At 34.1% G+C, this 26936-nt stretch overlaps 1 protein-coding gene across 2 annotated transcripts in view; it reads right to left on the reverse strand.

Annotated features, from left to right (window-relative positions):
• LOC105202008 (cGMP-dependent protein kinase, isozyme 2 forms cD4/T1/T3A/T3B) overlaps positions 1-26936 on the reverse strand; it is a 52346-nt gene that overhangs the window by 18954 nt on the left and 6456 nt on the right. Inside the window, exons 1-2 of one of the 2 annotated variants that reach the window (XM_011170344.3) lie at positions 4022-4616; positions 2779-2945 (exon numbers count right to left, since the gene is read on the reverse strand). In XM_011170344.3, coding sequence (XP_011168646.1) covers positions 2779-2945; positions 4022-4299 — 445 coding nt within the window. In that variant the 5' untranslated portion in view covers positions 4300-4616. Of the gene's footprint in view, positions 1-2778; positions 2946-4021; positions 4617-26936 lie in introns of those variants that run through there. The other variant, XM_011170342.3, reaches the window with a different exon arrangement.

The following is a 26936-nucleotide window of genomic DNA, read 5'->3' on the forward strand; positions in this document are numbered from 1 at the left end:
TTTTACGTAAAAATAAAATGCGGCACGTCACTCATTACGAAATGGCATCGACTCTTTGTCCGACAGATATCGAATTACGGAAGAAGGAGAACTGGAGGGAGGAGCAGAGAGTAATTGCCTTTACATAAATTCGATTTCGTGTCGATATCCCACGGGTCGTTTCTATCGTAAGGCTCAATTAACGTTGAATGTCCGCATTTGTTAGTTTGTATTGCGGAAGAACGCCTAACGCACGAATATTTAAACGTGCTAAATTCGAAATCCGGAAGTATCTATTACACTACAGAATTACAATACAATACAATTAGACATTATCCAATTAGAATCTAAATTGGATAATTATTTAATTCAGATATATTTAATGATGAAGAGATATATTTAATGCTAAGAGTAAATTAATGAACAAAATAAAAAACTGTTTTCGTTTCATTAAAATCAGTATTTATACAATAAAATTGATTTTTTAATGCAGTTAATTGTGTTATTTTTCTAATGTATACAGGAGTAAGCCAATTAAAAATAAAAAATTAGTTATTAAGAATTCTTTTCAGAATTACGTAGAAAGATGTAAAATCTGTTTAAGCTGATATAATTATGAATAATTTCCGTGACGATATGTTCGTATTATAATGAGTAACTGGCTATACTGCGTGTACACAAAGTTAAGGTCGTTGATAAGTGTCTGATATGTGCATAAATCACTCTCGCAGTTCATTCCCGTATATGGCAGAATGTCTAACCTCAGAGATTACGCAATCATATTTGTGGCAATCTCTTGTGTATCTGGGCCACAATTTACGTAAATGGTAATAATTTTGATACAGACGACACTCAAACAGTTGGAATGAACTAAATTTAACTCAATTTGAAGCAAAGTACGTAAGAGAATCATATGAGAAACGTCTGTATTTTCTGTATTTCCTCTTTGAAAATTGCAAAGTCATTTCACGGAATGTTAATTATATACGTTTCTTTTGTGTAATAAACATATATAAAGTACATTTACATAACCGTAACGTTATCTGCAATTCGCTGTTAATTGCTCGAGCATTATTTACGCTCATTATCAATCGTCTAACATGGAGACGATTAAAACTATCCCTCTTGAAACCACTTCTGTTTTTGTTTGACTTTCGGTTTGTTTTGTCAGCAAAGTAACATAAAATCAATGAATCTTATGTTGACACAATTGCAAAACTTGCTTGGAACCATTTCTCATATTTTAGAGTCAGCGTAAAAAGCAATTTTACCAAATTATAGTTCTGAAAAACTAATCCGCAACCTACATTAAGATACGTATAAATAAGTGCACGAAAAGAACAATTTTACTGCAGGATCTAAGAAATTTAGCCAGATACAGATCAGAAAATAATTTTATACTGAGTCATCAAAATAATTATGTAGGACGCCCAAGCATGTTGCTGCAAACAATTTTGACAGTTTGGCAACTAAGTTAAATGTTCCATAGAATTTTTTTTAATGGTTCAACATAATTATCTTCAGAACCGTGTCTTAGCAAAATTGTTCTTTCTGCGTACATTTCTAATATTTCATGCTATCTTGCGACATAAAAGTTCGTCGAACTTAAGCAGATAATTGCGATAATTTCCGTGTAAGATAAACAAAGTGGAGAAATCACGCAGTGTCACGCAGTGTCACTCGGTAGTTGCACGAAATTAATTTTTTTTCTCTTTTACATATGTAACAAAAAATATATGTCACGAAATTCAATTGCTTAGACAAATTGAATTGCATCATATGTTAATGGATTTTTTCACGTGTTTTCAATTAAAAGATCAATTTTCGTTTACGTAGTCTTCAAAATTACGAGATCATATTTATAAAATATTCACACAAATGACGAAGATATAAAAGAATTTATAAAAGTGTCAATATAGAGCAAGTAGCCACTTTTGCTAATAACAATACAAACATTCTTTGCAGAAAGACTTGTTGTTGGGTTCTTTCTCCGCAGAAAGACCTCTAGATTTTTCTGTCGATCCCGTCAATTTTATTGTCAATTGTTACTATACAGGAAAGAAATAAACGGTGAAAGCGCTTCCCGTGCGGGATCTTGGACGAACTTTGACGGGAAACAAGTATATATAGCGGATAATCAACGGAAGCGAAATTTGCATTGCTGTTTTCACATAAAAAAACAGCGCAATTTGCAAGTGATGTCTGAGAAGGATATAAATCGATCTGTAAAGTTTTTTTTCCGAATAATAGAACGCGTGTTGCGACTGCCAAGAAACGACCACGTGTGAGAGAAAATTAATTCCCTCACACGTGATCGTTGTTGAGTGAATTGAGTGAAAAGAGATCTCAATCGATCGAATCGAAAGAGTTGAAATAAATTATTATATGATCCTTTCCCCTCCAAAATATACAATTAGTTATAAACTAAATATGGACCTTTTTTCATGTAATTGCTTATTCTACACTTGGAACAATTTTCTGAAATTTATAGTCAGCAAATATTAAAAGCACAAATATATCGAATTAATTTTGAATAGTCAGTCCATAATTTACATTAAGAAATGTATAAAAGTGTGTCTCTCTTATACATTTTGAGCTGTCCTGTGACGTGAAAGTTCATCGAACTTAAAACTTTGTTAGTGTTTTTTATAAAAACAATTGCTATTTATTTTATGTTTTTACGTATAATATATGTTGACAATTTATTTTCAGGTACACAGCAATTTTCATGACGTTTTACGAATTTTCCCGACCGATTTGTCTGACATTTCATAAAAATCTGTGACTGTATTTACTTACTCTCCATAACGAAGACAGTAGAACCGACATCTCCCTCTTGTATAATTATCGAACCAGCTGGAAATGTAACAGGATACATGCAATCGACAATCTCTCGGATCTGCGTGAGTTCCAAATTTTTCATGAAATCGTTGTCCAGTATGGCAGTCTTGATCAGCTCGCGAGATCTTGAAAAAAAAAAAAACAATCATTGTTAAGCTTTCCTCTCTTTCTCTCTCATATTGAAAGAAATATTTTTACAGGAAAGCGAGAGCATAAATGAACAGCAAAAATATAATATTAAATATATCTCGAACATTTTTTGGTGATAGATTCTTTAACAAATCTGAGAAAATTCTTGATGCAAGAATCTTATAAAATTATAATAATATAGCATTAACTTATCAATCCTGATACAAGATAGTTATACGATTTCAATCTGAAAGTATAAGTCATTATAAAGAAAAATATATGCTAAAATTGATATCCTCGAATACTCTCGTAATCAAGTTTCGCTTATAGCCATGAAGAGAATCATTCGTGCGTAGTTACCGCTTTCAGCAAAATACCTTAATTGAACTTATCTTTTCTGCCTCGTATTACATTATATAATTATGTACATTCACAATATATATGATACACATTCATAATTGCTGATTAATGTGCATTATGTTGCTCCAATTGTAAAAATCCATTCCAATATAAAAAACGCATTATCTATTTACGAGTAGAAATTACGTTACATACAGCCTTAACAAAATTAAGTGCTTTATTTAATTTAATTTTTATAAACTGTATGTATAAATATTCACACTGAAAAAAATTTATCGAAAAAATATTTAGTTCAATACGTTCAACTAAATATTGAATTAGTTTAGTTAATTCTTGTTTAAAAAATTTGAATGATAAAATGAATGTACCATACCTTCTTTGTGCAATTAAATAATTGTTGAATCAAGTGTTTAATTCATCATATCGAACTGAATATTTTAATTTTTCAATAAATTTTTTTTTCTCAATGTAGAAGTTATATTTCAAGCATTTCTCCAACAACTATGTGTTTATGCAGTAAACGCTTCCTATTAATCAACGTAGAAACGTTGAGTTAAAATTAGCTGCTACTTTTAATAGACGGGGCAATGTCAAAAAATGTCAAAAAGAAAAAGAATATAAACGCATTTTTCGTTGCGTCAGGAAAAATTGAGAATTTGTTGAATAAAAAAGAAATCGTACGACGTTCATCGTACGACATTCGCCAGTCTACCTTTGCGGCTTGGTGAACTTCACCACCGGTTTTGTATCGCCTCTGAGAGGTTCCGCCGATATGGCTTGCCGCTTCAGCCTCTGATTAGGATCGATGGCAGTAGACGCCCGGTTCAGATCGACGATTTGCCGGAACTTATCGATCTCATTCTGTAGGTAACGGATCGTGGCGTCGCGCTCCTCGAGTGCCTTTTCCAGCACCTCGACGATTTCGTCGCGACGTCGCAACGCCTCCGTACGCTCGTACAGCAATCGCTTCAGGTCTCGTATCGAATCCATTCCCTTCGATTATAAAATTCGCGAGCGACACTCCTCTTTTCTGTCAAGCAATGCGCGCGATTCCGCGTGCCATATGCCGCGCAAATGTCGCGCTGCACTTTTATTGTTCTTCAAAGGATCTTTTACAAACGCGAGAACGAACAAGAATGCGCGTAAGTGCGATCGTAAGTTACGCGTAAAAGTTCAAACGCATCTATACATCCGATTTTTTTCTCTCGATCTCCATCGAACCTTGAAAACGATAAAACTGAAATGACGATAAAACAAAAAAGATATTTGTTTGAATATTGATCTAGTTCTGCAACTTTATAGTCAATCTCTGACGAGAATCTAAGATTGCTTTTAATAATTCGATATAATTGACGGAAAGTTCTGGCTCTTCTTCATAAAGTTTTGAAATATCTAATTCCTTTTTAAAATTCTAACAATTATAAGCATAAAAAAATTCAAATACAAAAAAAAATATACAATCCCAACTTTACACGAGCCATTTACACACTATCGTAGTACAATAACGTTTCTATTTCAGAATTAAAATAGCTTTAAGTTGTTTAATAAAATTCTGAAAACGCCATCTATTTCTTTTAAGTGTCACATTTCTAAAAAAAAAAAATTATTCTAAGATAAAAATTTTCTATAAAACTTAGACAATTCTTCCGTGCAATTTTATCATGTTAAGTATTAAAGATGATTTATGTCATAAAAATATTAATAGTTCGGAGTCGAACGTAAAGTTCCTGTCGAACGTCGTCGTGGACACGATTCTAAAAGCTAGCAAGATATATTTGTTTCCTCAGTAATAAGCCAAAGTTAGAAACATCGGTTACATAAGAGATTAGAAGTCTATATAAGAGATTACGAGTCTTCATAAATAACACAAAATATTCCCTAGAACTTTTAGAAAAAAATAACGACTGCTAATATCATCTCGAGAAACAGGTCCATATTGTATAAATTACACATCGCTACGTACGAGATTACAAGTTGAGGCATTGCATTTGAGACACTTAACAATATAAAACCGACTGATTGCGACTGTAACACGAGAATATTATAGTCTATAAAAACTTCTATGTCTTGGATAATTATTTGATAATACGTTGTCAAGGATTGCCGGATGCTATATTTAACTACAAGTTTGTAATTCCAATTGAAACATGAAGGAAATATTATCTTCAGCACTTTCCGCATGAATGTTTTTTAAAGTATTTACTTATATATTTGCATTGTTCATATATTTATCATATAATCCAAGAAAAAATAAAAATATGTATTATTTATGTATATCAAAAAGCAATAAAAAAAATAGATTAATAAATTGAACTGGATATAAATTGTGAGCTAACAAAAACGCTGGAAATTGTACGATTAACATTGAGAATTTTACGTTTGTTTGTACCAATTGAGTTGAATAATTGAGCTTATATCGAGCGTACAGAGAACTGTCATTAAAATTAATTACAATAGATAAAGCGGTAAGAATGAAATATTCACTCGCAATCCGCTTCAACTGAGGCAATCTATGTATAAATTACTGACGTCCAAAAATGACGAGTATTAATTCATCCGTGTGTAAAATTTCGCGATTGCTTTCCTTCCTCTGTCGCTGAATTATTATCAAAATACGTTGCGCGCGAGCAAAGCTGGAGCTATCAAACTTGTCAGTCTATCGAGTGAAAAATAAGATACGAATGTATACACAGATATTCCCGGTTTATTAAGCACGTCAATACAAAGAATCTCCGCCGCGGCTGTTTCAGACTTTATTAAGTGTTGCTCAATTTGGACTACCAGTACCTCAATCTGTCTTAATCAAACCGACGAGCTACAGCATCGCATGACACTCAAAGAGCGATCAGTATTAACTTACTCGCGTGTCTCTCGCGACCGCCCATTACATCAATTGAGAATTGAGAACTAAATGAATCATTTAAAAAAAAATAAAAATAAAAATATCGTATGATCTTAAACTGGCATTAAGAAATTTATTACTTGTATGTAAGTAATGAACCTGCTAGACAATGAAGTCCCGTTGACATCCTCGATTAAATCGAGAAATTTTAAACGTCCATCCAATTGGATACCTAAACTTCACGTTCACACTTTGAAACTATCAACGGCATCACATGACAATGTCGCGGCGCAGAAACGTTTCTATTACACCAAAAGTGAAGAATCGAGTTGTCGAGAAGATGGCAAAGAGATTAAACCGATGGTGCAATTAACTTTCTCGCGTAAAAGATCATTTTCTTTTACGCGGGATCCATAAACGTTAATTGAATCCCGTTGCTTACGAGAGTAATTCATAAAAAAGAATCGCGATTCTAACGGTGTATTATCGTTGACCCCTGTTAGCGAGTCAGACACTTTGGCGTTAAGCGGGAACCGGTATGTAATTTCGTTGAGTTCAATTTCCGATTGCGTAAATACAAGAAAGAGAGAGATAGAGAAAGGACCTTATGTCGAATATCAGGTTTCCTCTCCACGGAGAATAAGCGAAAAAATCATCGCCGCGTGTTCGCGACATCGAAATTTGAACTCACCGAGATTAATATCGATCACCCGATATCGGTACCGCTTTCGGATACCGCGAATGCTTAAAACTTGCGACTGAATTTAATTAGAGATTTAAAAAGAGCGATTTAAATGCGTAAATGGATCTCCCGAAATGACGGCGGCGCGGCCTGTCGCTGGCCGAAGTGACACAATCGAACTGATGATGATTGGTAAGCGCGCGGAGGAGGACCACGAGGAGCACGCGCGTACACGCTCACAGTAGGGTGTCACCGAAGAAACGAGCCGCTCCGAGTTCGCGTGTTTAGACCACGGGGCGGCAACGACTAACGATCGCGTAGTACACGCACCAGCTATTTTTACGTTTTAATCGCGACTCTCGCAGCTTCCTCCAGACGCTCGTTCTCCCGCCATCTCCGTCGTCGCTGTCGCGTTCGCGAGGCCACTGAGGCGGTCAATTAAAAAAAAAATAATAACAATGGTCTCTCCTTTCACCGATCATTTTGGCACTTCGATCCGACCGCCCCTGGCCGATTACCGCTACGTATATGTACGTGTATGTATGTACGTGCCGATCTATCCCACGAAATACGTGCGTTCGCGACTGTTGCGCGTTGACAATGGCGTAGAAGAGGATTGAGTTATATCGCTCGAGGTTTCGAAAGTTCATCGTTATTTATCGAGCGATTCGAAAATTAACTTCTACATAAAATCTCTAGTAAATTTTATTTGGCGCGAGTTAACATTTTTTTTTTGTTGCTATTCAATATAGCTCTAATTGAATTGGTAACATTGATAGTGCCATTATTTCGCGTGCAAATCACAATGAAACATTAGATAAAAAAGTATTAGGTAGGTACAACTGCACATTTCGAAAGAAAATTTTATACTTCTAGAAACATGTAGAAGAGTTCGTTATAAAGATTATCTCTGTTATGATACACTGTTAAATATTAAAGAAGCAAATTTGAGCCTATTCCTTGTGTTAAATAACATTTTATTATTTTTAACTTCGGTGCTTCAAAATTTATTATTTTAACACCAAATATGCAGTTGAAAGAATAAACTTATCTAATCGAGTGTAGATGAAGGCATCCTCCGAAATAAAAAGAACTTTCTCAAGTTAACTTTGGAAAATAATGTCAAGCGTTCACTCGCTACGCCGTTGATTACGCGCGTACGCTTTGTCAGTCTACTCTTTGCGTTGGCGAATGCCTCGAGCGATTTCTGCCTCGTACCCGATGCGCCCTACATACAAAACCGGCCTTTAGTCGGTTGCGGCCCTGACTGCTTCCTTGACTTTGGCACGTTGTAACCATCGAGAGAAAAGGAGACTATGACACGATGTACGAGGAAAAGCGCTCAGATAGCTCTATACGTGACACGTATCTCCACTGATGCTTTTCACCTAATTTACAAACTACTCGGTCTAGGTTTATAGCTAGTTTATCGCTGAAGATGCGAATAAAGCTCAATGCACAATAAAAAGCACAGGCAACGGGAACAGGGAGTAACAACAGACAATAGATTTGGCAATTTCTGATTCGCAGATATTTTTGCGGCTTCTGATTGAAATCTATTGTCTATTGTTATTCCCTGTTGCCTGTGTTTTCGATTGTGCAATAGACTTAAATCTTGTGTACTATGGAAGAGAGCAGGTTGCACAGAATCGCTTTCCTGTCAAATGAGCCTTTAACCATCGTAAATCCTCAGAATAGAACTGACTTCGATGATGATATCTAGCTATACTATTGCAGAATTATGAAATCGTACTTACATAACGATTCCATGTAAAAAATATAATACATGAATTCTCGCATTAGTGCTACGCGTTATACGTCACGCGTTATTATCGTACACGTCAAGTAACAAAAAAAAAAAAAATGGTTACGTATTTCACTGGTCGCAAACGTTGTACAAACGGAGTATCGCGAAAGAAGAGCATCGCTGATAGCAAATTACCGTCACTTCTGCTAGCCAAAAGATTTTCTGTCTTAGAAGTTTATTTTACATTTTAAAAGAATATTTTGTTTGTATAATCAATGCTAAACATTTTATAAAAAAAATATGCATAAATATATAAATGCTGATCCGAAGAGGAAAAGTTGATGCAAACATTTCAAAATAAATCGTCGTGATTGATACTGTCTCTGCTGTTTAAATTCTCTGTAGCTGTCAACTGTTAAAATTAATTTAAAATTTTACTTTTGAAAGATTGACTTCGCTGTAAATTTTACTATTTTAAAAGATTGGCTTCATTCAATCAAGACAGCAGTAGACGCGAATTCCTATACCATTCCTTAGTAAAAAATATTTTAACAAAAATGCTTTTGCATAATTGATTGCATTTCTAATTCGAATTCGTGATTCAATCGGGAAATCAAAGTGCAATGAAATAATATAAATAGGCTAAAAACCCTTGCTTAGACTTATAGCCAGGTCGTAAAAAAACAGAAACGGAATTTCACATTCATTGAATCCATAATTAATCGCGCGATGAATATTTCTGATGATTAATAACATGAAGAATCATTAATATTAATTAAAAAGATCCAATAGAAAAAAGAAGACTCGGCTTCGCATGTTTTATTATTTATAATAATACATTGGAAAAAGAGTTTGGTAATAATCAAGCCTTGATGATAGATACTTGATAGTCTTGATCAAATAATTTCAATTTAATCTGGAATTAATATAATTAAACATTTAATAATATTTAGTAATCGTTTAGTAATCGATTGGTTACTATTATTACATTTTGTTAATATTAACATAATTCTTAAACATTACTAAATATTTGATTATATTAATCCAACATTTAATTAAAATTATTTCACCACAGCTTAATTATTATTACTAAACTCCTTTTTAGTTTAAACTCGGCTATTAAACAATATAATTAACCGACCCAATGACGAGCACGAATTAGTATCTTCAACGCGTAATATCTTAACAAAGATACACGTGCGCGATTAAAGAGACCTTGCCTAGCTTTCGACAACACATCTAAACGACGAAACGTATGAATAATGCCTGTTACACACGATATATAATCGAGCAACTTTCTAAAGAAATAGAGGTATAAACGCCATAAACATTTAGCTTTTCAATTCTTAATCTTAGAGCAAAATACAATGTTCATTTTCTTCGCGAAATTAAAATCGACGATTTGAAATTGCATCAAAGAATTTTTTTCTCAGGAGGTATAAGAGGTCGCGTGAAACAGAGGCTTAATCCTCCACGTAGGCAGGAATCGAGCCCATTATGGAACATCTGAATTATTTAAATCGCGTACACCGAATCCCTCCCGAAAGCCTTCACGCGTTCTACTTGGCAATCATTATTCTACGTACTTTGTCTATGCAAAATCTTCAGAGGTAGGACGACACCACATAACCGGCATACACACGCAACTACTCGAATCATCGTGCGAGATTTTGCGATAATAAGAGTGCTCCTCGTACGAGACATGTTTACTCAACAACAGATAAGTGTACTAACCCATATACTGACCATCATTAAACCTCTCTATAAATAGAATTATATTTTTACACATCGCATCACCTAAACAAGTTTTTCATTTTTACACATGAAGAAGATGGTAATAAAGATAGATTTCGCAATAGAATTTTTCGCAATAAATTCTTTACAGTTTTTTCAGGGGGAAAAAGGGTTAATATAGATGCTAGTAAGCATCAAGTATTATTAAATTAATTTTAATTCAATAAAAGTGATATTACTAACTCTTATTCGATCATAACTGTGTTATATGACCGAAAGTAACGGCGCGCAGTTTGGTTGAGTCTGAGAAAGTATATAAAATCACACGTATATATAAAGCACTAAGATCTAGCTATGACCGAATAGGCCTTCTTATTTGAATTTGTATGAAAGATAGAATTGTTATGCTTTAAAATAGAAGGAAAAGTTAAATTTGACTAAAATAAAATAAAAGATACGAAAATTATGCCGTTCAAAATCAAATTGACAATATTAAATGAAATTGGGACCAATAAAAATGTCGAGCCTAAAGGCGAAAAAACTTATACCAATCTGCAGATCTTGGTTCCTTTCCTTTCTTTTCCCTTTTTTAAATTGAGAGAGTAATTTAAATGGAAATACATAACATCGCAATTTTATAAATTGACGAGCAATTTAATAATATACCAACAAGCATCTTAAAACTGTGAATTTATTGCGAAAAATATTCCTCAGCTAGAATCTAACTTTCCCAAAATTTTGTAGAGACACCTTACCAATTCGACTACCATATGATATTTAAATTAAATTGCGTTAAATGTCTATTTTACATAAAGACTGGAGATTTCACGTGCATACCGAGAGATTTGATTCTGGAAAGATTGAAACGGTAATTAATAAACAAGAAAAATGATTTCCATAACGAGAAAAGATATTTCCGAAAATAATACTTGAAGAACCGCCAGTAGAATTTTGAAATGTTATGTATATCGGAATTGATAGCTCTAGATAAAACAGTCCGCGTGCGATAACATGGTAAGTGCATTTCTAACATAAATAAGGTGTAAATTATACAACGGTTAAAATTCCTATTTGCTCATTGATAACGGTGACTATACAATCGTTACGCGAAACAAATGCATTGCCCCACACCGAAGTACGACACAAGTAATATTTATGGAGCACTTAGCATACGTACATATACAATACATATTTATTGAATGTGCCCGCACGTGAATAAATCGTGCGTAGGATGAGCATGCCGTGCCGGATGTGAGAAGAAAGAAGTTCACGAAGAAACGCCGAGATCGCATTAAGGGAACAGGTGCTGGATCTGCAACCGGATCGTTAGCGCGATGTACAACAGAGTGGAATACTATGTAGCGTTTCGGACCATGGCTAGCCAGATGCGAATTCCGCGATGATCTTACGGAATGCCAGGCCAATCTCGGTTGATGAGAGCATCAGCCGATGGTCTCTAGCCGGTCGAACGGCTCGCGTGAAACGCTCGGAACGACCGGAAAGACGCTGGCCAATATATACATCGTTGAGTTCTCAAAAATGTATGGGTAATAAGGCGCGAGCTACAATTTTAATTCTCAAATTTAGAAAGGTGCACAAGAATCACGTGACATATCAAGTCGTGTCGTTTTTTTTCTACGTAAACGAAAGGCTATTTTTTCGTACCAAGCAGAAACTTCATTCAATGATGTACCTATTGTCCGTTTTTCTCAAGCACTGAAAACCATTTAAAACAATTTGGATGCGTCAACAAGCTCGATATTTCGGATTCCACATGTCATTTACATACATTTTCGAGAAATAAAATAAAAGTTTCAATTTCAATACATTATTATGATATAAAAAAGAAAGTCTTCCAATAAATGCACTCAAAAAATATCGAGTAAATTTTATTCATTGGAGAAATTCCTCTTTTAAGACGTTTATTACCAAATTCAAATTCATCGTGATGATTAAGGGGACACGTCTGATCGCTTCAGTTGCAGCAAGCACGCGTTTCGAGCGAACGAATATTCATTTCGACGAGTTCACAAGTTTAACGAGAAATTCGAGAAATTCGAAATTAAGATTCGCGCGAAAAAAAAAAACTTTCTAAAAGAAGAAGAGAAAGGCCGCACTACAATTTAAATCGTACAAAAACTGGTCACTTTAATCCGCGGCCTAAGCACAGCACAAACTTGAAACCACTCGCGCGCGCGTCACATCCGTTTAAGGGGCAAGAGTCAGATATTGAATAAACCGTCGTCGTCGGAGAGAGCGTCGTCCGATTTCCGGATGTAACTCGAGGCAGGCCTAAAGCGTGCGAGGATCGCATCTGCAAGCCAAGACTCTCACTACGCGTCAAATCACACCATTCTCCCCTGGTTAGATATCAAATAAAGAGCGCTATCAAATAAATTCATCGATAAGGCGAGTCGAGCAATGAAAGCATCGAGTTATTTTTACATCCACTACGATACGCCACTGATAACCGTAAATACCACGTTTACGCAAGGTCCAGACACTCATTGCCTGATTCAGAGTTCGATGCTCCCGAGAATTAAGCTTGGGATAATTTGTCGGCGTTATTGTGATGTTGAGGCATTATTACGATGTAAAGCTTTCATCAAGATAACTTATTACGCGTGCCATTTATATGTATTTGTATATTTATGTTTATCAGTCGATATAATTATTAAAAAATTTTTCTGGAAAGAAAAAGTGCTTACAGCTTGAAAAGGAAGCGTTTTCGGACTCGCGTTTACGTATCTTCTTTCGTCCTTACAGTGAGTAGGATATGTTCTTAAAGTTTGACCACCTGTTTTTGAAATACTCTATACGTATGCATGTATATATGTATATACATATAATTAAATCTCAGTTAAATTGCAATTTTCACTTTATTTATTTATTTTTGTTTTAAAATTAATTGTTAAGATTCTGGAGCCATAATTGTTTCTCGATGAATAAGAACTTCTTATTTAGTTCCTAAATTTTTCCTCTTCCTTTTAACGATTTTTTAACTATACAGTATGAAAAGTTAAAAGTTACCAAAATTTCAAAACTGAAGGCTTCTTGAGTTTATTCTTTTTTCCCCTCATCAACAATAAAAAAAATTTTGATTTGCAAATGTTCGAATTTTGGCCCTTAAATCAATGACAAATTTAGTTTATAATGATTTTTACAGCAAAAATGGCCCTATTTTGTTGCAGTTTTAGATAAACAATTTTTAATATCTTTTGAATCATTCAATTCTTGGTCAAAATTATTTAATCAAATATTTTTTCTATATATCTAAATTATAATTTTTTTCAAATTTTAAACTAATTCCTATTATTTCTTCAATCTATTTTAGCCGCTTGAATCATCACGATCATTATAAAGTCACGAGTAAATTCGTTGCAGACTAAAATCTTTATATCTTCTAAATCGATTCCGGATTTCTTTTTTTATAAATCTTCGAACATTTATGAGTACGTACATCTGTAAAACTTTTGTTAAATTGTTAATATTTGAAAAATTGCTACTAAACATTCTCAACGTCTTCCCGAGGAGTACCTTCGGCGACGTACCGACCGAGCCGCGACGGAGGGCCGTCTGCTCGAGGAACAGGTGGATCGGCAGCGGGAGAATTGAACGAACGAACGAAATGCCGTTTCGAGGAGGCGCCACCAGCCAAGATCGCGCGTTCGCTCGTTCGCGGAGGCGCTAATTCGCCCGTTCGTTTCTCGGCCGTTCGCTCGCTCGTTCGCTCGCCCTCGCGCGGCCGTACAGCTTTTTAAAACGTCGCCGATGGCCGTGACAGGATCTATTTTTAACCGCGCGTCGAGATAAGCGCGCGGGAGGGACGGCGAGTAAAGAGCCAGAATGAAAAGAGAGGAGGGAGGAAAAAAGAGAGAGAGAGAGAGAGTGAGGAGGGGACGAGAGAGGCGAGAGCAAACTCGCAGCGTCAGTAGCGTAATCGTACGACAGTTCGTCTACGCTACGAGTAACACCTGTTTAATTAATACGATTTCTTTTTTTGAAACGCAAGATTTAAAAGATAAAAACCGCCATTTTTTTCGCGCGCGAGATTACACACGCGACTATGCAGATGCAAAATCGCGCTACCGAGCGCGAGACTGAGCTGCACTTGCACAGCTGTGGCCGTGTGCAACATCATTTCTTGGCACGTGATCTGTATTACGAGCTACGTTTATTTATTCCGGAGAGAGAACATATATTGTAGAACAAAATTGTCTTCGGCAACCATCAAGATTTACCAAATTACCTCTGACACGAATGCCATAATGTTTACTAAAATATACTGAGAAAGAAAAGTTACTAAATTTTTTAAATAAATATTTGTTTGAATAGTTGAAATAAAATATTTATTAAATGTAAATAAATATTGATTTAGTTACGAGAACCACTAATTTCCATTTAACTATTATTTTTTTTTATTCAGTAAATATTTACGTATCGTAAGTAAATATTTCATTGAAACTATTCAAAGAAATATTTATTAAAATTCAGTAATTTTTTCTTTCAGTGTATCAATTGAATTATATAATAAAATAAATAAATGTATAAGCATGTTATTTATAAAAATAATTTATTTTTTTAATTGGTTGACGTAATAACTGCTGTTTTAAGTACTATTAAAAAAAATTTGTTCGGTATCACGTAAGTTTCTTTGTTAAAAACATTCGACAAAAAAGTGATTAAAGAATCTAGAGACGGGAGCATGCGATGTCTTTTGTTAGTATACCATTCCGTGCTGCATTTAGACTCAATATTTGCCATTTGACTAGCTTTTATACTGGAGAAAAAGATCATAGAAAAATTTAACGTCAAAATACAAAGGAACTGTAAAATATATAAGGGTTGGGAACAAGTTAATATATTTAACTTAATTAAGTTAAAGTTAATAATTCATAAATTTAGTTAAGATTAAATTAAGTTAAATTAAAAATTATTTTTAAAAAGTATTATTTGTATTAAATCAGAGAAATTCATAAGTTTTTAAAATTAGATTACTCAAAATAATTATAATATAGATTATCAAATTTCATTTTATTTGTAAATTAAGTTTATATGAAATAACAAGGAAATATTGTTTCTTAAATAGGAATCTATCTTTTTTTTTCTAATTTTTTCTTTTCATTAAAGTTAAAAATTAAATCATTAAAAAATAACTAATTTAAGCTAAAGATTATTAAGCTTTTAACTTTGTTACTTAACTTTTACATATAACGAATAACTACCCTAGTTATTACCCAATCCCGGATGTAACTTTCATACCCTACATTTCACATATCTAAAATAATGCTATAAGCACGTCGCGGCGCCCAAAAGGGCATCGTGCCCGTTACACCACTGATCGAGATCAACGAATTCGTCGTACAAGAGGCATCAGAAGAGAAAGAGAGTGAATCAAAGAAGTAATTATACGTGACGTCACCCGACTGGTTTCAACACTCGTCCGGAGTACGAGTCGAATCGAGTCGAGTCGAGTCCGAGAAAAAGCAAGTGGGCCAGAGACAGACCTCTCCTACTCTCCGTTGCAATTATAACAGCTCGCGGAGATGCGTATGGAAGAAATGCGGCATCTCTTTACCGCCGTCCGGTCGTCGTGGCCGGTGGGAGGAGACGAAAATAGCACCTCCCAAACTTTATGGCCGGTAAAATCACCGGAACGTCAATGCCGATACGGTCTACAGCCACTTAAAGCGGCCTAACGGCCGCGTTAACCGCCAATAATCCCGACGGCGAAGTAGGAAATTAAATAAACCTTCTCTAATTATTAATCAGAGAAGCCAGCGAGAGCCGCTAGATAACCGTCGTCGTCGTCGTCGTCGTCGTTGTCGTCGAGCCGCGTCAAGTCGCGAAACATTCGCTGCGCGTTGCATTTTTTCGTTATCGAGAGATAATTAAAACGGCTCGTGATGAACGTTATGTATCAATTAAATACATTCGTGTGATAAGCACGTTCAATAAAATTGTTAACAAATAAGATTAATATCTTTTTTTCCCCGAGACAGACATTACTGCGTCTATTTATGGGCCAAAATGTTTTATTTACGAATTAACCGTATGCGTCATGCGGTAGCGAATATATAACTGCGTTACGCATGTTTCAAATCGCGCGATTATAGCAAGGAAACCACAACCTCAGTTTATTTAAAAAAAACTATCTTGAAATGGTAACTCGCTAAGCTCTCGTATAAATAGACTATAAATGTGATAATGCACGAGCAAAAGAAAAAGCTATGATTAAAATGAAGCCAATGCACAAAGAGAGATAAATTTAATGCGCGGATATTAATATTATTCGAGAACATAATTGCAAAAAGCAATTGCAAGCAAATTCTGAAGCAATTATACACACGGGTATCGTGTAACATATCAATTCCAAGATTTTTTTTAATTTTTTTGATGTTTAAATTTAAATATCAATGCAATTCGTCCTTACGTAAATTTGAAAGTTAAATAAAATAAGCATCTATATATAGCAAATACATAGAGAGAGAGAGAGAGAGAGAGAGAGAGAGAGAACAAATTTAATGCATATTAATATAATACTCAAGGACGCTGTACATGCAAAAAGCAATTGCAAGGAAATTCTAGAGCAATTCACACACACACACACACACACACGCGCGCGCGCGCGCGCGCGCGCACGCACGCACGCACGCACGCCCGCACGCCCGCACGCACGCACGCACACACACACACACACACACACACACACACACACACACACACAGTTTATCGTGTAATTTTCAATGCTGAGATTTTTTAATTTTTTTACATCAATCTAATTCGTTCTTATATAAGTTTGGAATAAATAAAATACACGTATACGTATACACACGCTCAAAAGGTAACTTACAAGGAACGTTTGGCAACCCGAAAATTCAAAAAATTCTGAAATTTGGTGTACACATAGAGGAGTTCATCCGTAACACAAAAATATTTTTTGTTGGTGCCCAATTTAAGGGGGTGAAACATCCCTTTGAAAAAAATCGGATTTTTTCTTTCCAAGCAAATATCGTCGAAACTATAAGAGATAGAGAAAAATGTTCTGAATAAAAGTTGAATGGCTGCAAGAGTACTTTATAACAGTGAAAAAGAAAAATTTTTTTTTATTTTTTTTAATACTTTCCCCCACCACCTACCTATTTTTTTTCAAAATTTTTATTTTTTTTTATAAGCAAAATAAAGCTTATTTTATTACGAATTCAACGGTATATGACAAAGCTATGTTGCAACATTTCCATTTTTTTTAAATAATTAAAAACCACTCCATAATGCATGGTACGCGCACCCGTCCGTGCACTATGAAAGTGTTCCCCTTCGATTTTGACGAGTCTTTAATACGTTGTCGTACAGATCAAAATAAGGGACACGTATTTTTTTATACGTGCCCACTCTCACTTTTAGGGGTGAAACACCCCTTTGAAAAAATCGGTTTTGTTTTTTCGAAGCGTGTATCGTCGAAACTGTAAGAGATAGAGAAAAATGTTCTGAATAAAAGTTGAATGGTTCGAAGAGTACTTTACAACAATAATTTAAAATAATTTTTTTTTGTTTTTGTGAGATATTTAATTATTATTAACATACATTTCACATAGCTTTCAATTATTTGAGCACGACAATATTACATGTATACTCACGATGACATAAAAGATGAAACTAATTAAAAGAAATCATTGACGTATATGAAGAAATATGTATTATATTTTGTTTCGCTCGTATAAAATTTTAGCCGGGCCAAGAACGAATGATAATCAAGTTATTCTAAATTACATATATTTTTATTATGTACAAGTAGGAGCAAGCATTATACATTAGCGAGCAATGTACATTATTATAATAACGCGGAACCAATTTCTGCCTCATTAGGCCTTCATCAGCCGCTATCATAAATATCTTAATATTAACAAAATATTGTTAAACAACTAAACTTGAGTAAACGACTCTCGAGTAAAAAATAGTTACATATTCTAATTGTCGTGGAAAGTCAAAATTAAAAATTATACAAAATTATAAATTAACGATTTTCACGAGCCTCCCGCCTCTCCCGTAGTATTTGAATTATTGCTCCTTTTCCGCTACCGCGCCGCATGATTTCTTCAGCTGTAAAAGGAGGAGCTGTAGAAGAATTTGTTTCATCAATGAGTGGTCGTACTATATTCACCGGGACACTTGCTTTACAAGTGTCGCATTTTGAAGGCGGAAACTATAATAGATAACAAAATAAAAACAATAATAATAGAAAGTACAAATAATTAATGTTATTCATGTAACTAATAAAAGAACTTACTGGAAGATTAGGTTGATAAGATTTGCCACAGCTTGAACAGGATTTCATTTTTCGCAATAAAAAATGTTGCAAATATACTAAACTGACGCAAAGCGATAGCACTATATTACTGTTTCATTTATACTATTGTTTTACGTATTTATACTACTGTTCTAATATAGGTATGCTTACATTATTTATTAACTTTACTTCGAACATTATACATTCAAATGTTACGTAAATATTTCTCTAGATGTGCGCGATTTTATAATTAATATTTACGCCTGTCCTCGAAATGTTTTCGTCATCTCCTATTAGAAAATAGAGTTCCAGGAAAAATCTTATTTATCGTGCATAATAATGTAATAAAATAGCATAATAGTGTAATAAAATAGCATTGAAGTAATGTAATACGTTGCTATTTTTCGAAGTAAAGTTTAATAACATAAAGTCACCTTGATGTCTAAACTAAAAAGAAACTCGGTCTTCGCTTCGCATGTCACTTGGCGCGAGACGCGACCGCGCCTCTTAATTTTGCATACCAGACGATAAATAAGATTAAATAAAAGATTTCTTGGAAATCAATTTTCTAACGTTTAAACTATTTGCGCAAAATCTATTCGCGCGGTAAATAAATTCATGTAATTGCGTCTTTTGAGTCATATAAATATATCCGAGGAAGTATTATTTCCAGTTTCATTTGCGACGTCAATCAGTTACCATTCTGTCGTTAGTAATCAGTGCTTGACAGAAATTTCTGTAAAATGACGCCGTTTAATGTAGCAAACGTAATAAACATGTTAGCTACTACGTTTCAAATTGCGAGTATAACACAGACACCTATAACACCAGTGGAAATTGAAGTACATAACGAAATTAAAAATATTTTACAAAAAGCTCAGGACACACGTTCAGTGATATTGATAGATCATGATTACGTGCTTGATTTTGAAGATCCGTCGGAGCCACATTCCACGCAAGTTGTAGAACATATTACGCCTGCAGAAAAAGAAGAAGATGAAGGCAGTTTCGAACCTGAAGAATGCGTTGTTGATGATGAAGGAGGCATAGTCGACTTCAGTTATAAGAGAAAAGCTGTGGAGTTTTGGAAAAGTGGAAAAAAGGCCTGTAGAACTTTAAGTGCAGTACAACACAAATTCCGCAAGGTTAAATCTTATCATCAACTATACAGGTGGGAGACAAGTTTAGAAAAAGGTGGAACAAATGCAGATAAATTTGCATTTATTGCGGAATATGTACTGCACAAGTTTCAAGAAGCTTGTGATAGAAAATCAATCATTCATGATATGAATTTAAGATTATGGGCCTTGGAGGCAAAGGATCAAGTGGATCTACCCGAATTCAGGGCAAGTAAATGGTGGATTTGGAAGTTTAAAAAAGTACACGGAATTGTTTCTCGAAAAATAACCGCATTCCGAACGCAATTTACATTTAAAGATCAAGAAAATATACAAAATGTCGCAAAAGAATTTGTTTCAAATGTAAAGTCCAAGATCCCAGCTATAGGACTAGAAGAAGTTTATAATGCAGACGAGAGTGGCTTCAACCTTGAAATACATTCTGGGCGAACATTAGCGAAATCAGGAGTGAAAATAATTGAGGCAGCAGTTCAAAGTATATCTTCAACAACACATAGTTATACTATAATGCCTCTTATTTCGGCAAGTGGAAATCTTCTTTCACCACTGTACATCGTTTTGAAGGAGTCTACAGGAACATTTGGACCGAGGGTGGAAGAAACTCAATTTCGTCCAGTTAACATATACATCCAGGCTTCAAAATCAGGAAAACTCACTGCAGAACATTTCAAAACTTGGTTCACCGAAGTATATCTACCGAATACTGGCAGTAAAAGTATGCTTCTACTTGACTCATGGAGGGGACACTGCCCGAGCCAGCTAGAGCAACATGTACCACAAGGTAAAGAAGTTACATTTTTAACCATTCCAAAGAAGACGACGGGTATCATTCAGCCTCTAGATGTCTTTGGATTCCGAATTTGGAAAAATTTTGTGCGAACATTTTCAGATAATGTCATTCTTCAAGAGGAAGATATTAATTTGCACTCCCGTAATGAAATAATTAAATTACAATCATTAACTCACAATCAACTATCTTCACCTAAATTTAAAAACCTTTTTAAATATTCGTGGTTTAAAAGCGGATATGTAGAAACGCGTCCCGACCACTTTCAAAACCCTGTAGAATATTGTTATTTTAAAACTGAAAAGCATGTGCCTAAATGTAGTATCTGTGGAAAGGCCGCATTTATGCGTTGTGCATGGTGTGGCGAATATTTTTGTTTCAAACATTTTTACGAAGACTATCATTACTGTAGTACATATAATCCGTAATTTTCATGTAAATATATGTAAATATATATAAAAACTATGTGATAGTTATATATAATAATTGCACACAACTTTCTGTAATCATTATATAATTGTTAAAAATGTAAAAGGTAAAATATTTATAAAGTGTGTAGAGATGTATATAGGTAGAGAATAGGAAGATGAAGAATAGGTAGCAAGCGCGTAGAATTGTGTGAATGGATGCATGAATTTTAGAGTAATATTGTAAACCAAGACTCCTTCTTGACAATCTTTTATAAGCTGAAGAGAAATATTGTATATCTATCTATACATATATCACTGTAAACAATTATGTATGGTTATATAAAAATACGTAAAATTATATATATAAATCATGCCTAATTGTATGTAATTATTATATATATATTTTAACGTTAAAAAATAGAGTTTCATCTTTTTTTATGATGCGGTATACATAACAGTGTAATAAAATAGCATTGAAGTAATGTAAGTTGCTATCGTTATGCATCATTATGCATTTCTTTTAATTAGTTTCATCTTTTATGTCATCGTGAGTATACATGTAATATTGTCGTGCTCAAATAATTGAAAGCTATGTGAAATGTATGTTAATAATAATTAAATCTCACAAAAACAAAAAAAAATTATTTTAAATTATTGTTGTAAAGTACTCTTCGAACCATTCAACTTTTATTCAGAACATTTTTCTCTATCTCTTACAGTTTCGACGATACACGCTTCGAAAAAACAAAACCGATTTTTTCAAAGGGGTGTTTCACCCCTAAAAGTGAGAGTGGGCACGTATAAAAAAATACGTGTCCCTTATTTTGATCTGTACGACAACGTATTAAAGACTCGTCAAAATCGAAGGGGAACACTTTCATAGTGCACGGACGGGTGCGCGTACCATGCATTATGGAGTGGTTTTTAATTATTTAAAAAAAATGGAAATGTTGCAACATAGCTTTGTCATATACCGTTGAATTCGTAATAAAATAAGCTTTATTTTGCTTATAAAAAAAATAAAAATTTTGAAAAAAATAGGTAGGTGGTGGGGGAAAGTATTAAAAAAAATAAAAAAAAAATTTTTCTTTATCACTGTTATAAAGTACTCTTGCAGCCATTCAACTTTTATTCAGAACATTTTTCTCTATCTCTTATAGTTTCGACGATATTTGCTTGGAAAGAAAAAATCCGATTTTTTTCAAAGGGATGTTTCACCCCCTTAAACTGAAATTGGGCACCAACAAAAAATATTTTTGTGTTACGGATGAACTCCTCTATGTGTACACCAAATTTCAGAATTTTTTGAATTTTCGGGTTGCCAAACGTTCCTTGTTAGAAACATAAATGTCTGAACAAATGACTACAATGAGAACCATCCAAGTCTAGAATAATTCGTATGGTAACTCAAGTCAGTACTTCCTGGTAAAAGATATCTAACTCTCCATACAGGACGTCTCAATTATAGACCTTGTACGTAGAAATGAGAATGATTGAAAGAAACTAGAAACTTTAAGTAAAAACTTAGTGAAACAATTTTTTTACTCTGGTCTTGAAAAGATTTTTACTTGAATATACATATTTTTTTTTTAGCATTATATTATTGTTCGAGAATTCAGTTTTTTTATTCATCCAAAAGATTTCTGTATAAAGATAAGTGTAAACAATCAAAGTGTAGTACAATGAGTAAATGATAATAGGTACCTTTCGACGATGGAGATCATTGTCGATCGGAAGCAGGAAATGAATTTAAAGTTCACGTTATTTGAACAAGCATATCCTTTGTCTTTGTTTAATTATTAGAACCATAAAAAAAAATCAAATAATACCTAAATAACGTGTCAAACGTACATCAACCGTTTCAACAACAAATATTAATAAAAATAAATTCTATGTCTCTTTTTTAGTATTTTGGCAAGAATATAATTTTTTTACCGTAAAAATTAGTTTTTTCACTCCGAATTAAAAAATACTCATTTTTTTCATCTCTACTCGTACTATACGTCTCATGAATACAGCTAAAGTCTAAAGCATCATACAACACGATGCGAGGCGATCTCGGCATTTTCACATGTGGAAGGCGCGGCAAAAGTATTCCCGAGTCGCGCGAACGGACCCCACGACCAAGCCAAGTGACGAGAAGCTATTTTCAGGCCCATTGGCATTATCGGCCGGCTCAGAAGCGGGCTCCAGCGGACAAGGATAACGACGGGGACGGCGGCGGCGAGCGGAAAGGGGAGGCAACAGCCGCAGCATGCCTTTTTTCTTCTTTATCCACGCGTGTCCGCGCGGACATGTATCGCGATGAATAATCGCTCGATCGTCATCCGCGATATTCCGATTATCGCGGTGGGAGATCGCACCCGCTCGCATCGCACAACCTTCCGCACACGCGCACGCGAAGATCGCAAAGCGCCTGCATCGCGCGTTATCTGCCATCCGTTTTGATGTTTTCTTATAATAGTAGGTTGACCGAGATCTTGCGTATACCGGATGAACCGGAAACTCGTAATAATGCGCAGTCATTGAATGTCGATGCGTATGCATGAGAGATCGTTGTTTTAAATAGTATAAACATATATTTCATGTATAAGCATATCATTTGCAGATATATCTAAATTATATTTAAATGAATACCTACCATATGAAACAGAATTACCGATGTGAAATTTATATTAAATTTTAGATCTAAGAGCTCAAAATAAGCTCATTTTTATACAGAATATTTTAAATTAAACTTGGACCCAATTAAATTAATTTAAAATTATAAGGATGTGCCATATCTCAAAGCCAAAAATATAAAAATTTCGTAGAATATTCTAGTATTACGTTTGATATCTGCATAAAATTTCAGCACGATTCACTTGGTTTAAAAGTTACCTAATTTTTTGTTTACTCTTTATTCTTATGTAAAATCGCTTTTTGCGGTACTCATTTGTAAATTTGATGAAAAAGTAGCATTATCAATAAAATCAAAATTTTTACATGTATTAATAAAACTCTAATAAATATTCATGCAGAAATTCATTTAGATCCACTTATTCGTTTAAAAATTATTTATTTAAAACTGCAGAAAAATATAATAATTTTCGCTGCAAAAACCATTATAAATCAAATTTTTTATTGTTTTCTTCTTTGCAGCTAGTTTCAGGGCCAAAATTCGGGCATTCGCGATCAAAATTTTTTATTGTTGCCTAAGAAAAAAAGAATAAACCTAGAGAAGCTTCCAGTTTTTAAATTTCAATAACTTTTGGCTTGTATTGTGTAGACAAAACATCCTTAAAAATTTCTTTACTATAATAATAAATACATAGAAAGCAATTGTAAAAATAACACTACGTTCATCATATTTGGGTTTTGTCTCACTCTAATTGTTATTACACCACACAACATCGCATTAGATTTCCCGTATGTGTTTACAGTTTACATTTAATAAAACTTTCGACTGTCAATTTCAAATGAATGATAAACATTATATTAATCAAGAATTATATTCCAACATAAAAAATCGCATGAAAAGTGGCTGTATCGATGACAGACTATTTTTAGAATGCTTCCAGCATATTCATTGAAGAATAAATAGCACGGAGGTTTTTTTTTTAATTCTAGAAAACGCTCAAGTCTCCTTCTGCAATGCATTGTGCAACTATAATTGCCAATACAAACGCAACACCGAATAGCACAATGCGCTACGTAGGATGACTATTCTATCGCAGCAATTACGCAGTAATGTAACGTTCAATATACACGGTTAGGCGATTACCTCGCTAATGATAAGATTGTTTAAACGACACATTAATCCTTGCATTGATAGTCGTTTATATTGTTGAAGGTGTATCATCGATCGACGATGATGCTATTTTTTTCTAATTCGTGCCGTGCAGTAACACTAGCTTGTACAACCCGTAGGATTAATTTCGATTATACCTCAGCTTTTCATACTGTACAAACACATGTATATATAATCTTTTTTCACGACAACGTAAAAAAAAATACTTATTTGCAACCGAGACAAAGAAATCAGGTGAAGAAACAATCCGCTCAGGATTGCAAGATACTGCCTGTTGCAGCGGTGAATGACGCCGGCAAAAATAGGCCTCTTTTATCTAAGAAGGACTTTGAAATATAGCAAAGCAATAGGTGAAAGGAATGAACGTGAAGCAATCGGCCTTTAAGGCGCAACAGGTGTTAATGTCATCTTCTCCACCCTATACTTTCCCTTCTAAATCACGCCCCGATTCAGCTTGAAAAGAATTTTTTTTTTCTACGTACGGTAGCAACCAAATGTTATAAGGAAGATAAAATCGAAGTCAACTGCTCAAATTATTTTCGCGAGAAAAATTTTAGATATGATCTTTTGACATTTCTTCAAACGAAACAAAAACACGATTTTTAGATTACGATAGCTGAGTAAGTTGTGATTGCGTGATTAAAATGATATAAAAAAAACCCGTATATCCGTAATATTTCTAACACATATAATTTAATCTAATCATTAAAATTAAACACTCGTATAAAAATAGTTATTTTATATTTGTATTTTATTATTCGTTGAGACGGCTGTTTAATGACATATCATTGAAGGTAGTACGCTAAGTCGAACTTGGACTGCAGTTATTTAATTGATGACATTTAACCACGCCCTTGCATGAATCGATAAAAGGAAATCACAATGCACGCGTTGATTCGCGACGAAAGGACTTGCATAATGTGCGGCAGCGAGTTTAAAATTAGCTCCTGCTCCTGACTCATTTTTATTTTCGCTTGCCGTTAAAATCAACGAAATCCAATTTTGATTGTCGCCGGCAAAAACATGTCTTCGACAACGTTAACAAGCTACTTTCGCCACCTTACTTATGGTTCGATGAGATAAAGCGTTACGTATTTTTAGAATTTATGCGATAAAGCGACAATACGTATCAACGCGTCAGATTCCAATAGGCGAAGCAATTACGAGAGCACACTAGATATTGTGATAAATAAATAAAAAAAAAGTTCAAGCTTATGTGCACGTGTTACATTCCGCAAGTTCTTCGTGTTTATGTGAAAACGTCGTTAGGCAATATTCTAACACTGTCATATAAAGTGACATAGAAATTTAAAGCAGTTCCTTTTGTAACGTTTACATAATGAATCTTTATTTATGGAATATGTGCAATAGCCTTCTAGTCTGCGTAGTTTAAACTATCATTAGAATTTACCGCGCAACTACAGAAACTCAAAGTATTATATATGCCACACGCAACATTTGTTTCCCATGGCACATAATAGAATCATCCAATCAAAGATAATGCGAGGGCATGAGCAATCGAGTTTGCAAGGGCCTATTTAAATAAACTGGGTTTTTAATGTCTAATGATTCAATATAAGATTGTACTTTTTGATGTTGCATCGTTACACTTTTTTTTCCGATAAATCGTAAAAGAGCATGTCATATATTATTTCTAAACAGAGCTGTTCTTTTAAGTTGTAAATTCCACTTAATTAATAATGATTAGAAATACTGATTCGAAATTTATCTGTTCTTTTCTTAACAAGCTAAAAAATAAAGCAATGACAAAAAAAGAAATTTTATGGTAGCCTTGAGTAGTGTATTCAATGAATGTGTTTAATAATATTTAAAAAAACCAATAAATATTCAATACGCATAGGAATATAAATACAATGTTTTTGTATTCAATAATGTTTTTATTTGATTTGAATAATTATACTTGTGAATACGATTATGAATATCTTCGATTTCGTATTCACTCTGCACTGTGCTTACCCTCCTCTTATTGTTAGCAAGGTCGCCATGGCAGAGACAATTTAGCTTCTAGTACAAGTGTACTTGCGGAACGTATTTTCTTATAGTCTTGACTTACTTATAAGAAAGCGTAATCGCTTAACTGATACAGTTCGTAAAATATTTTGCCTTCGAGCTTGATTGAAATTTGTGAAAAATAAATTAAACTATAAGGAGAGAAAATAAAAGCTGTTGCTGATGCTTTTATCGGAAA

This window comes from Solenopsis invicta, chromosome 1 (assembly GCF_016802725.1).
Source record: "Solenopsis invicta isolate M01_SB chromosome 1, UNIL_Sinv_3.0, whole genome shotgun sequence".
Lineage (NCBI taxonomy): Eukaryota > Metazoa > Arthropoda > Insecta > Hymenoptera > Formicidae > Solenopsis > Solenopsis invicta.